Source organism: Astatotilapia calliptera, chromosome 9 (assembly GCF_964374335.1).
Source record: "Astatotilapia calliptera chromosome 9, fAstCal68.1, whole genome shotgun sequence".
Classification (NCBI taxonomy): Eukaryota; Metazoa; Chordata; class Actinopteri; order Cichliformes; family Cichlidae; genus Astatotilapia; species Astatotilapia calliptera.
In genome coordinates this window covers 10,421,729-10,435,678 of record NC_137430.1, presented here as the reverse complement: position 1 = coordinate 10,435,678, position 13,950 = coordinate 10,421,729, and the positions used below count along the sequence as shown (strand labels likewise).

At 42.7% G+C, this 13,950-nt stretch overlaps 1 protein-coding gene and 1 long non-coding RNA gene across 3 annotated transcripts; one reads left to right on the top strand and one right to left on the bottom strand.

Moving 5' to 3' along the window:
- Positions 1–945: 945 nt before the first annotated feature.
- LOC145431071 (uncharacterized) lies at positions 946–2,551 on the bottom strand. Its single transcript, XR_013911426.1, has 3 exons — positions 2,230–2,551; positions 1,094–1,202; positions 946–975 (listed from the first exon to the last, which is right to left on the bottom strand). It is a non-coding gene; the product is annotated as an uncharacterized LOC145431071 (long non-coding RNA).
- A 9-nt stretch (positions 2,552–2,560) lies between these two features.
- On the top strand, positions 2,561–12,917 carry LOC113028760 (glutathione synthetase-like). Of its 2 annotated transcripts, XM_080306400.1 has the most exons (12): positions 2,561–2,927; positions 5,960–6,120; positions 6,718–6,841; positions 7,288–7,482; positions 7,626–7,707; positions 8,659–8,878; positions 9,387–9,483; positions 9,604–9,835; positions 9,934–10,067; positions 10,168–10,229; positions 10,324–11,215; positions 11,309–12,917. In XM_080306400.1, the coding sequence occupies exons 3-6, from the start codon at positions 6,737–6,739 to the stop codon at positions 8,676–8,678; spliced, it is 402 nt and encodes a 133-aa protein (XP_080162526.1). In that variant the 5' UTR covers positions 2,561–2,927; positions 5,960–6,120; positions 6,718–6,736; the 3' UTR covers positions 8,679–8,878; positions 9,387–9,483; positions 9,604–9,835; positions 9,934–10,067; positions 10,168–10,229; positions 10,324–11,215; positions 11,309–12,917. The 2 variants fall into 2 exon arrangements, with proteins under 2 accessions (XP_080162526.1, XP_080162525.1); XM_080306399.1 differs by lacking the exons at positions 2,561–2,927; positions 5,960–6,120 and having other exon boundaries at positions 6,517–6,841.
- The last annotated feature ends 1,033 nt before the right edge of the window (positions 12,918–13,950 follow it).

Sequence of the window (13,950 nt, the reverse complement as noted above, 5' to 3'; positions counted from 1 at the left end):
ACTGTTCCTGTTATTAACAGCAGGGGGCACTATCAGCCACAGACTGGGAGCCAGATATGCTCTGCTGGTGCCTCATTGTTACAGAGGAAAGACTCTATAGTGAGAAACAGCTGAGGGGGAAACACTGATCTGGAAACGTCTGAGTGTTACAGAGGATATACATAGCACTGTGGTTCAGTGTCACACAATCACAAACAAATACAGCAAAGTACTAAAAAGGGTGTTGCCTCCAAAGATTGCTTTTACTGGTTTGGAGCTTAGGAGGCTTAATAACAACAGGCATGAATGAAGACAGATCAGAACAGCTGTTTGATCACAGCATCCAGTACCAACACAATCATCCACACTCAAGAGCCTGTTGGCTTCAGAGTCAGCAGCTGAATGTCTAAAATATCAAATGTCATTTTTGGTCCATCAGCTACAGCATGAACTGCTTAAAGTGAGAAGCAGCCTGAAGCCCGACAGATTCATCTTTCCAGACTGAAAATATCTCAGAGTGAACCGAGTGGTGCGTTTTCAGGGTGATCTCACAAAGTCAAATCCCTTTAATGATGTTCTGTCCTGTCTTCCTCTATCAAAAGCACACAAACACTATAAAACATTGTTTCGGTGCTTTGGGGTTTTGTTTTCTACACAGAGGTATAGCACGACTAGACCCTAAAGGCAGGCTGCTCACCTACAACCAGCTCACGAACATCTTTCCAATGGAGCTCGCTGCCTTTCTCGTGGATGAGGGTCACTGTGATCCTCCGCTGGATCCCCTGCAGCAAACATAACAGGAGCTCAGGATCACAGTGAGCACAGCTAGAGCAACATTACGCTTTAAAAGAAGATATTCAACTGTGTACAAAGGAAGCAGTTACCACTGTGTGAGTAATAAGGAAACAACATGTGCACCAATCCTGTACCTGGTGCAGCAGGTAGGTACCATGACAGGGCAGCCCTCCACTGTGATCCACGATGGCTGGGATGTACCTGTGCATGGAGGGAGGAGGTGACACAACATCCCAACTTATAATATTCTTCCTGGAGATCATTTTTATGGTTCCTTTAAAGCTTGTGCGTGAATATAACACTCCAGATGGATACTCACTCTCCAGTGGGCTCCAGCTCGCTGATCTCAAACCAGACCAGCAGGTCGTACTTGCTGACACACTGACCCAGGTTGGATTTGGTGATGGTGTTCAACTTGGAGGCTGCAACTGGCACACACACACACACACACACGCACACACACACACACACACACACACACACACACACACACACACACACACACACACACACACACACTCAACGTTAACAAGTGGGAATTTTTCTGGATTTAAGAGAAGATGAATAAAAGTGAGCAGTATTTACTACATGCTTTGGGTGACTAAATGGAGGATGGATAGGTGACATGAAAACACTACTGACCCTTTATACTGAGCCAATAGCTCACACACTTCTATTAAATCTGTCTAAAGAGCCAGTAATCACAGAGGATAGATACTGGAAGAAAACTGAAATGTTAGGAGGAACTAAATCACACATTACAACACCAGTGGCAGCACCCTGCTGTCTCACACATCGGGATCACGGTCCTGTTGAAGCGGGATAATTGCTAAAGCTCACAGTTGCATTCCTCTATACTCAATATGATGGAAAAAACTATTTTAACAAACAATTAAAAAATGAACAAGTAAAAGATCTACTATAGCCAAAAGAAGACCATTTACAGACTATAGCCCTGTCAACAAGTATTTGCCTCCTTTCTCATTTCCTATCTTATTCCATATTTGTCACACTTACACCTTTCACATCAATACATTTATAACATTAGACAACAATGTCTAATATTCAACGGCAGTTTTCAAGGGCAAAACGCTATCCAAACATACTTGGTCCTATATGAAAAAGTAATCACACAGAAAACCTGATACCTTGTGTGTCACCTCTGACACCAACAACTGCAGCAAGCGTTTGGTGCTAGAGGTCACATTTGGACTCTGGACCTCTGTGGAGTGTGCACATGATCTCATTACTGTCTAAAAATCCAAGGAGTGCTGAATCATTGAAAAATACACAGTAACAGGTGTGTAGCATCGCTAACTAGGTAGCAACAAGCCTCTAACACAGTGTGTATGCTAGCGGCTAATCTAGCAAACAAATGAACAGAGTGCTTTTAGCTGTTGCACAAGGATAAGATGATAAACTGTGTCTTTTTTATAATGACCTGCTTCAATTTACCTTAATCCAAGGAGTGCTCAGTGTGGGTAAATCTGCCATGAGCAGATAAAGTGGATGAGTGGGACTAGGTAGGTGTGCCGAAAACAGGCAACAAAGCTGACGCTGAAGAGTGTGCTGAGAACATAGTGGCGCCGCCAGCAGGTTTCCGGCTAGCAGGAAGACTTTGCAGTAACACCTCCAACATTGGCAGTCCCATTTTGTGAAAGCCAATAAAAAAATAGCTAGGTTTCCATGTGTCATTTGTGTGGAACAATGCTGCACAACAAGCTAAATAGATTTAAAAAAACGAAAAAAATTGTTGAACAACAGAAGATAAATGTCCTTTTTTTCTATTTCCAACTGGCCGGCTGTGTGGTGCGCAGCCTTAAGAGGCCAGCATTCAGACCCCAGAGTTTAACGGCCAAGTTCGAGTCTCTGACGGTCGGTCTGCTATAGCGGGGTAGGCCGAGCGAAAGACGAAGCTCCGGGCTCCTCCTTTTTTTCGTTTCTCTTTTTTTCATTCACATTTATTTACATTTATTTACATTTATTTAGATATCAAGCTGCAAGTAAAAGCTCAGGGAAACACTTTTAAGGCGCCCTTTAAGGTACCCTATATATGTCCTTTCACATCTTATCACTTCATACAGTGCTATGGACCAGTCTACACCTGCTACTTTCTGCACAAGCTTTTATCACACAAGACCCGCTGTTTACAGGTAAGAAACACAGTGTCAGTAATGTTAAAGTGGCTGTGTGGAGTAGCACAACCACTGCTAATATAACACTTTTCACATGCATTTCTACATATTACAGTGTCTTTTACCGTCTTTATGGTGCTAGCTTAAAGTCATGCTGTAAATGTTAGCTTGTAGTCAAACATATTCCGACCATGTTAGGACAGAAATATTGGCTTCTATCATGACTAGTTAACAGAGATGTTAACAGCCCACGCGTTACTGTAATCCGATTACTTTTTTCAAGTAACGTGACACACTGTTTACAGCAACACTGTTTACAGCAACAATACTGCACAACAAGCTAAATAGATTTAAAAAAACGAAAAAAATTGTTGAACAACAGAAGATAAATGTCCTTTTTTTCTATTTTCTTCTGGCCGGCTGTGTGGTGCGCAGCGTTAAGAGGCCAGCATTCAGACCCCAGAGTTTAACGGCCAAGTTCGAGTCTCTGACGGTCCGTCTGCTATAGCGGGGTAGGCCGAGCGAAAGACGAAGCTCCGGGCTCCTCCTTTTTCCAGCTTTTTTTTTTTTTTTCATTCACATTTACACTGAAGCTGTGTTCACATTCATCCTTTAATCATGACAAAACGTGAGGAATCACACTGAGGTGAGACCTTGACAACAGACAAATCAGAAGCCGACACCAATGATAAGAAAGAAATTCATTTACAGACACGTGAAAAAGCAGTTTAAGGTTCTAGATCTGGATGATTACAACACATCATTATTTATTTAAAGCAACCCAAAATGCACAAATGACTATAACCAAGTACATCCTGTGATTCAGCAGCTGATGGAACCAACTTTAGCAGCAAAAACTTGAGTTAATCATTTTTCATTAGTGTTTCACAGCCAGAGATGGGCAGTAATGCGGGGTAAAGCGTTACTGTAATCCAATTACTTTTTTCAATTAACGAGTAATGTAAGGGGATTACTATTGCAAAAAAGGTAATTAGATTACTGTTACTTTCCCGTAAGCACGCTGCGTTACTGCGTTACTGAAAAATTTTTGGCCAGAGTGCCTCATGACAATAACAGCTGTGTGCAGATCAAGAATGGATAATCTATGGAGGAGTGCAGAGAGAGTATGACCGTGCAGCGTTTAAAGCGTGGAAGTACTGAGCTTACTTTGAGTTTGATTCCGTAAAAAGTGACAAAAACTTTTAGAAACTTCTTTTTACAGCGAAAAAACCCTTAACTTCAGAGCAAGCACCGAGTACGCTACTACGGGATTGGAAATTCACAGAGAGACTCGCTGATTCTTCCACAAATTTCTTCTAGTCAGGATGTTGCATATAATTTAATTTTTGCTTGATGCATAAAGTAAAAAGATTCAAACTAATAAAACAAGTTTTAAAAACAGACTTTTCCATTTGATTACATTTTGTATGATGGATGATGCAGAAAAAGTAGAATTGGGCTGAAAGATCTATTGCTTTATTACCTATTCAGGTCATAAATCATGTTTTTAAAAAGTAACTAAGTAATTAATTACTTTTGAAAATAAGTAATCAGTAAAGTAAGGGGATTACTTTTTAGGGGAAGTAATCAGTAATTAGTTACTGATTACTTTTATTCAAGTAACTTGGCCAACACTGCTAGTTAAGTTAGTACCATAGTTAATACAGTTACGGGTAACATGATAGTGCTAACCCATAACCCTGAACTCTGTAATACTGTAAATGATGAGTGATTTAAGTTAACACTAAACATTCAACAGTGTCTCCTGAACATTTCTAATCAGGTGTGAGTCTGGCTGCATTGACTTTTGAAGATGCAAATTTAGCATGATGGCTGATGGTGCTGTGTAAGCTTCTACTTACCTTCTACACTGTGTTTAACACACATTTCAGAATAGCAAAGAGGAGCACTGTTGCTTCATCCTTAATACTTTAGAGGAGAACTGGACTGCAGATCAAAAGGTCCTTAATAGCTTTTTGTCCTCCCCGACCCTCAAAGCCAAACCAGCCATGAGAGCTGATGGGACAGGATTTGTAAAAGTGACATTATCAGAAAGAAAGGGGAGCAAGAATACTTGATATTTGCATTCTTTAGAGAAAAGTATTTGAAAAGGCTGTCTGCTGTTTTGGATTGATGTCGTTCTCCGGAGGCTCAAAGAAGTAGGGCAGTGTCACGGTCCTTTTGGCAGCAGAAAGCTGCTGAGTGCTGGAAAGAAGCACGGCCACACCAGCTGAAATGTCTCACTGACACAGAAGCTGTTGGCCATCCTCTGTGTTGCCACTGTCTTCACCCTGCTGTTATTAAGTGTCAATAACATACATTTCTATGGAGCTAAGCTTGATGAGCGATGCCTTGTTGGCTGACATTTATGTCTTTGAGCGTGTGAGAAGTTTAATAATTATAAAACCACATGAGTTTGACAAATGTCCTTTTAACCGTCAGCTCATAGTGAAGCACACTGAGCCACCCGGAGCTATAATATCAAAATAGAAGCTGCTACCTTTGTCAAGAGTGGCTGGATCTGAATGCATACTACTTTCAGTTATTCAAATTTTGCTGAATTTGTTCAAAGTCCTGTCTATGTGCAGAGAGTGTCTTCCAGAGGAATGGTTCTGTGGGGATTGTGATGTTCTACATCACGAACATCAGCCACTCCACAGCAGAGAAAGTGTTATTGATGTTTTTAAAGCCATTCCTCCAACCACATGTAATTTTGGTTTTCATATGTGTCTACAGCCAGTTAGAAAGAATCTATTTAAGTGGTTTTCTCTTTCTTGGTAGCTCGCATTCTGCCAACAGTAAAGCTTTGAAACTGCTCCTGTGGGTTGCGTAAACTTCACAGTATCAGCAGGAAAAATCGTGATTTTAATCGACATTAATAGTAAACAGCAACCTGCTATTTAGGTTTCTGTGATGGATTTGAACATAGTGTGATGGAGCATGTTTTCTGCCCTTGCTGTACAATCAGAACATGGTATTGCTTTAACAGAAGTCATCTGTGAAGGCAGTGGTGTATTATTCATGTTGTTTCTTTTTCTTTTTGGTCCAAGGACGTTATGATGTGCACCAGGCGATACACAGATGTCAAACATGGCAGCAGCAGTGCAGCCCTGATTTAAAGGACCTGGTTAGGAGTGGATATTGGCCAGCATCTGTCAACATGTCTACTCTTTACACTTTAGACCTCTTGAGCTCCTTCCTGGAACTAAAAGTATTTTCTCCATGATTCTCCAGGGAAGCTTTTGCAAAACTGTTGGAGCGTGGTACTACAGTGGCTTGCAAAAGTATTCGGCCCCCTTGAACTTTTCCACATTTTGTCACATTACAGCCACAAACATGAATCAATTTTATTGGACTTCCACGTGAAAGACCAACACAAAGAAGAAGTGGACCAACACACGTGAGAAGTGGAAGGAAAATCATACATGATTCCAAACATTTTTTACAAATAAATAACTGCAAAGTGGGGTGTGCGTAATTATTCAGCCCCCTGACTCAATACTTTGTAGAAGCACCTTTTGCTGCAGTTACAGCTGCCAGTCTTTTAGGGTCTGTCTCTACCAGCTTTGCACATCTAGAGACTGAAATCTTTGCCCATTCTTCTTTTCAAAACAGCTCCAGCTCAGTCAGATTAGATGGACAGCGTTTGTGAACAGCAGTTTCAGATCTTGCCACAGATCTGAGGGGGCGAATACTTTTGCAAGCAACTGCAAGTGTGGGGGAAGGCTGAGTGAAGTATTTCTTTGATATTGTTTTTCAATAAGCAGATGCAAATATTTACTCCTCTGTTATGTTTCTGTACATACAGACTGGGCGTGCCAAAAGCGATGCACTGCAGCACAGCTTTCTGGATGAGGAAGAGCAGCTGTGCTGTGATGTCAGCTTCAGCTGCCCAGCATGCACACCTGAAATGTTGGCGGTTTCAGTTGATGGTAACAGAAAGCTATATCACTTTCAGCAAAAAGAAAGGTGCTCATTGTTGATGTTCTTTGTGTTTGTGTTTTTATGCACATACTTAAAAAAGCCTTCCATGGTTAGACTTTATTGTTTCTCTGATGTTGCTCTGATGACCGTGACTTTTTTGATGCCGTTTTTTTGTTGAAACCAACTGTTGTCACCCTCTGCTGCTCAGTGTGCTGGCTGTTTTCTCGGGAATCTCAACCACAAGAAAGTTTATACGAACGAAGCTAAAAAACCTGTGACAGTTTGTGAAACGTCATTAGCAGCAGTGAAATAAGTTAGTTAGTGAAATGATAGAGGCTATTTTATGCTGGAAAAATTCTTCCAGCACAAAGTGGCCCAATAAACGGAATTTTTTAATACAGAAATACATCTAATGATAAAAAGCAGAGAATTCATTGTCTGTTTTCCATTGCAGAGCTGGGATGCTCGTCTCCTCATGGAGCGCTCTCGAGCTGTGAAGTGTCCAGATATCAGCGCTCACCTGGCTGGTACCAAGAAGGTTCAGCAAGTGCTCCCCAGACCTGGAGTCCTGGACAGATTCTTCCCAGACCAGCCTCAAGCTGTGCAGCAGATCCGAGCGACATTGGCTGACCTCTACACTCTAGACATGGTGAGACAAAGGGCACGGTTTGTTCATTGTTTGGAAAATTTGGCATTAGATAATCCTCACCTGGGTGTTGCTGTTCAGTGTGAGCAATATCATTTGCATTTTATTCCTCTGATTTATTTCTCTGTGGTTGCGCTGGTCTACAGGGTCCAGAGAGGGACAAAACAGTATCAGTGGCCTTGTCAGCAGCAGAACGGTTTGTCTTGAAGTCTCAGCGAGAAGGAGGAGGTACAGCGGGCGGGGGGATAGAAGCGTCTTTAAAAATGTTGAAAACTTCTGTTTGTTGCTCACCATTTGTTAAACTAGGGAAGTTTAAGCAGTGCATGTGTGGATCTGCACACATACATGACTGCCTGCTGTTTTGCATTACTGTGTATCTACTGTGATTCATGCATGCTGTACTGTGACTGAGATAATAGTGTATATGAGACACACTTGACAACAACATTGATCAGGATGTGAAAAAGCTACCAGATACAAGTTGTCAGCAGGTTATGGCTGACTAACCACCCTGCCTTACATCACTCTGGGCTAATACTGTAAAAAGCAATCATTAGTTTTCTTTGTAATATCAGATCATTTGTTTTGATAAATACAAAGTCCAGTATCAGGGTTCATATGAGCTATTTTAGCAGTAATTTTACACTCCACTATGATAGTGTTTAGCTGTTACTCATGTTAGCAAGGAAGCTCGGGTTTGTAATTCATTCTTAATTTAGCCACGCTGCATGAATTTGGATGATACGATTTTTGAAAATGGCAGTTTCATTTATGGGGCGTTTATAAAATGGTATTTCTTAGGCTGGCTTTTAAGGAAGGAGAAAAGGTATGTATCAGTTGGCTGGGAAGAAAGATGGAGGTGGAAAGGATGTGCGAGCTATGGGACAAAGTTGCTGAGACTAGGTTAAAAAGAGGTGAGGATCAGTGAGCAGGAGTGTGGCTTTGTGCTGAAAAGAGCACAACAGATTGTTTGGAGAGAAGGTGAAGGAAAGTCAGCTGAAGCAAGACAGTTTGTGGAGTTTGTGTTGGACTGTATGTTATGCTGGGAGCCTGGGGATTAGTGCACTTTGATTCCAAGTTAATACTAGCTAGTGTTTCTCACTGGTTTTTGGGTGGTGGAGTAAAAGGGATTGGTTGGTGGCTGTTTCTAATGTTAGCCTTTTCTTGGTTTTCTTACAGGCAGGGTAAAGACATGGTGATGAATGAGTGTGTGGGCCGTCTGCTGAGGACCAAGAGCTCAGGACAGTCAGACGGGGGCGTCGCAGCAGGAGTCACCGTGCTCGACAATCCTCTGCTGTCCTGAGATGTCAGACTCCTGCCTGCACATACAAACCACACTGAAGTCAAAGTTCCACCTGCACCTCCACCTGTTCTTGCAACAGCATGAAAACTGACAGAGGTGAGACAGCAGAAAAGTTCTTGTCTATTTTATTTTTTTTTTTACTAAGTTAAGGAATTAAGTTAAGAAGAGTGATTAAATAAATAGTTTCTTGCATTTTTGATTTAGTGATTGTGTTTAGGATTATTTCAGAAACATGTTTAGAGGATCTTTGTAAGCCTGTATTTACTTTAAAAGAAGGGAAGCACTTCTTCATCCTACAGAAAAGGTGACACATTACAGATGAGTTCATAAAAAGTGTCTCTGTCACTCTTTCAAGGCTCTGTCACTTTTTCTTTTGTACTGGAACAGCATGGTAAAGTAGGCCTAGGCTGCCATCTTGTGGCAGTGTGTTGTTACTACAACATATGAAATTGTGTTTCTATTGGAAATATAATTCAGCACCACTGAGCCGCTCTCTCAGTTACAAACTGAACCTGTTTTGTAGACGTATAAATCACTAAGTACAGTGAAGCTTTTGGTTTTGTAAAAGTGTTTCTTATTCTAAATGCATGTTGATTTTTATCAGGGTGAAGAGCAGTTAGCAGTGCATTCATGGACATCTTTAAACTATTATTTGAAGAATCTTTGGTCATGATGGCATGAACTAGAAGCGTGAGCTCCAGGTGAGACTGCACAGAACAACAAGTGTCCTTAAACTGCATCAACTGATGACGTCTTACAATTTTATTCCACTGTGTGTTTTTATCATTGAATGTTTCTGTCTTTGTGTACATGTAATGCAGACACTAAAGCTGAGCCAGAACTTCATGCTGAAGAGAAGGATTCTTTTAAAATGCATGGGGGAGCAAGCGAGTCAGATACCAAGGGCACAAAGATGAAGCAGGTCTGATCGGAAACCGTTTATTTCCAGGCCAGGGAGCACAAATAAAAACACCCTTAAAAGGTTCCCTCCTGCTCAACCGCGTCACTCCCTACGGAGAGAAGATCTACATGACCTTATCTGCGTATCTGGAGGTCAGCCGCTGCTCCGCCGTGTTGTACCTGTTTGTACGTGTTTTTAAGTCTCTTGATGTCATCGTGTCTAACACACACCCTTTATCTCCTCTCTGCAGCTGGACCATTGCATCCAGCCTGCCATTATCACCAAAGACATCTGCACGGTCTTTTACTCCCGAGACGCCAAGATTTCCCCACCCCGTTCTCTCAAGAACCTCTTTGGGACTGGATACTCCAAAACTCCTGACTGGTAAATCTGGGCTGCTGCACTGTGGCCATCTCTGTTTCACAATCAAAGATATCTGCCCTGTTACAAAGTTTCCTTGTTCAAAACTTCTGCTTCATTATAGCAACCGAGTGACTGGGATCTACGAGCTGAGCTTGTGTAAGATGTCTGACACTGGAAGCTCAGGTGAGCGGCCATGAAACATGTTTAAAGAACGGCAGCTGTTTTATCATAATTCTGTGGAGAGCTTCATCCTAATGAGGGCTCATGTCCTGAGCAGGGATGCAGAGGAGGAGGAGGAAGGTGCTGGACACATCAGTGGCTTATGTGCGTGGAGAGGAGAACCTGGCCGGCTGGAGGCCCAGAGGAGATAGCCTCATCCTAGAGCACCAGTGGGAGCTGGAGAAGATGGAGCAGCTGCAGGAGGTGGGGCCTTAAAAGATTCATAAAGAAATAAATCTGTTTAATATCGTAGAGGGAAAAATGACTTTTCAACTCAAAGACCAAAGTGCTATTCTAAAAAGTTTTTTCTTAGAGTACAGACTTTACATGACTAACCTCCCCTCTTCTCCCCACCTCACATTCGCCCCCATCTTTCGTCCAGGTGGAAAAGACCCGTCACCTTCTGGGAGTGGCGGCTCCCGTGGGAACAGCTCCCACCACCAAGTCCCTGAGTGAGTCTCTGTCCCCCAGCGTGAGCTCCGGCACTCTGTCCACGTCCACCTCCGTCTCCTCGCAGATCTCCAGCACCACCTTTGAAAGCGTGAGAAGGAGCTGGCCACCAAGGTGAGAAAAACGTGGGCTTAGTGGGCGTTCTTGTTGCTGCCTTCTTCCTTCTCTGCTCGGAGCTGATCGGTCTTGTTCCTGTTGTGTTGTAGTGCCTGCGCCTTCTGACACACACCTTCAATACTGAATACAAGCAGCTGGTGAACAGCATCAGTGACTGCAAGGTGAGAAATAATACAAAGAAATAAAAAAATAGCCTTTCTGTGTCACATCAGGGAGTTCCTATATTGACGTCTACCTCATCCTGCTGTTGTTTCACTTCAGCTTTCTCTCATCTCACCGATCGGACGTGATCCATCCGTGACGAGCTTCAGCAGTGCCACCCTCACCCCTTCCTCTACCTGCCCCTCTCTCTCGGACTCGCGCTGTGGCTCCATGGGCCAGAAGTAAACATATTTTTAGGAACATTGACCTCGATCTGCAAATGGTTATTGACAGGTTATCTATTTGATTCTAACTTGGTGTGATTTGTGTTAAAGGACCCCTGAGAACAGCTCACGTGCCTCCAGTCCCTCCTGCTCAGACTGTGAAAACTTCCCGATGGTTCCCACTCTGGAGACCTCCTACCTTGCGCGGGCTGCAAAAGAACGAGTTCCTGAACTTGGTGCCTGATATTGAAGAAATGCGACCAGGGTGAGTAATGCCATATTAACCCAAATACTGTCACTATGACATGTGTCTCACAGACCAAATGTAAGTCGACACTCATGTTCTCTAGTTCAAGCAGAAGTGATGTGGATCGATTCAAATTCCTGAACCTGGATGATTTCAGCTGGAAACAAACCAACTCTGCTTCTTCCTCAGATAATTCAATTCAATTCAATTTTATTTATATAGCACCAAATCACAACAAAAGTCACCTCAAGGCGCTTCATAGATACAGAGAAAAACCCAACAATCATATGACCCCCTATGAGCAAGCACTTTGGCGACAGTGGGAAGGAAAAACTCCCTTTTAACAGGAAGAAACCTCCAGCAGAACCAGGCTCAGGGAGGGGCGGGGCCATCTTCTGTGACCGGTTGGGGTGAGAGAAGGAAGACAGGATAAAAGACCTGCTGTGCAAGAGAGACAGAGGTTAATAACAGATATGATTCAATGCAGAGACGTCTATTAACTCATACTGAGTGAGAAAGGAGACTGGAAAGGAAAAACTCAATGCATCATGGGAATCCCCGGCAGGCTACATCTATTGCAGCATAACTAAGGGAGGATTCAGGGTCACCTGGTCCAGCCCTAAATATATACTTTACCAAAGAGGAAAGTTTTAAGCCTAATCTTGAAATCTTGTCTTCTGAATCCAAACTGGAAGCTGGTTCCACAGAAGAGGGGCCTGAAAACTGAATGTGTTCACTGACCGGTGTTGCCAGCTTTGGTGGCTCGTCTCCCGCTCGAAGAGGACCAAAAAGAGAACAATACAGTGTTCAGCTGCCTGGCTGTGCTCTACACACACAGCCCTGCTCTGGTACAGTAAAAACCACATTTACATTTGTTTACATTTCCAATGTAGAGGATGAGTTTAGATCACTGTGGTCCAAGCTTGTCGTCAGTTATAGAAACTGGATGTTGCACAGGAAAGTGTGTTTCCTTACATTTATTTTGTGTTGACAGAAGTCTTTGATTCATATTGATTATTAAAGCGGGCTTTAACCTGTGGAGAAACACGTGTGCTCTTGCTCCTTCAAACGGTTTTCTTCAGAGATTTCTCACTGTTTGTACACATGCTGAGTGGCTAGTTTTGAAAACACTTACTTTACCTTTACTACTCTGCTCAGAAATGCAACCTGTGACCTTACACAGCCCAAAAACTTATCCTAAAACATAAATTAACAAGGACAGAAGCTTTTTACAAATGCTTCAACAGTGTAATTCTAACAAGGTATGCAATACATCTAATGTCAGTTCAGAGGTATGAAGTGATGACACTTTGACATCACTGAATAAAAGCAGTCTTGTCATAATAAGCTTTGCTGTGGACAGTTGGCGCGTTAAACTTTTTCTTATAAATAAAAAAGGTAATCAGATGTTAAGTTTGTTCAGTTTTAGTTGTTCTCATCGTGTTGCTCCTCAGATCTCCCGTTGTCCCTGAGCCTGACTAAAGCTCGGCAGCTTGTTTTCAGGGCATGGCAATGCAGATATGAGCTAAATGTGACACAGCAAAGAAAAATCAGAATCAAGAAACCCTGAGCTGACTTTCATGGCTGCAGACGTGACATTAAGAGCCTCACAGATCAAAAAAGTATGGGATTTAAACTGCTTCTAGACCTGCACACGTCTGTTTCCAGGGCAGGATACCCATATGGAAAAGATATATATAAATCTTATAAAGTTTGTATCTGTCTTGTGTGAAACTTGTATGAAAAGCATATAAGTGAGAAAACAGATATAAGATCCCTTGAAAAATTATATAATGAAACTTGTATGTTTTGGATACTTACTAAAACAATGTATGAAAGTAATGCGAAAGTGGCCACTTTCATGAGTAAATCATGTAAGCCTTATATGATTTACTCATGAAAGTGGCCACTTTCATGCCCAGTAATCAGTAATTACAAGTTTTTACTATTTCTTTTCCGTATGGGTATCCATTCCAGTGCAGCAGAAGGAGCGGTCAGTGTGGACCTCGGTGCTGTACAGGACCTCCTGGAGCTGCTTGTCTCCTGGCATCTGGGCTTTCACTCGTATCTGAAGGACAAAATAGGAAAATCAAGTTGCTCTCACTGTCACCTGATTTCCACAGACTGCCATCTGACCACATCCCTGCAGTTGGATCCCACCGCCGTACCTCTAGGATGGGTCTTCTTGGTGTCAACCCAAACCACCCTCTCCTTCAGCTCTGAGCTGAATATATACACATGATTGCTTCTTAAAAAACAAACAAAAACAAAAAAACGTCCCCACACGGAGTGAGACTCAGTCTTGGATGCCCAGATCAGCCAGTGTGGTGTCCAAGAAAGGGAAGGGTTGGTTTGCCAAGTTGGGCTGTACCTCGATGGGCAGTGTCACCAACATGGGGATATCCTGCTCCGGTCTGACGCGCAACATCTTGTTGTGGGACCCCGGGAGCTTCCTGTCTGCCGATCCGCCTCTTCGTCGGCCTGCTCCACAGTCGCCGCCTCCTCC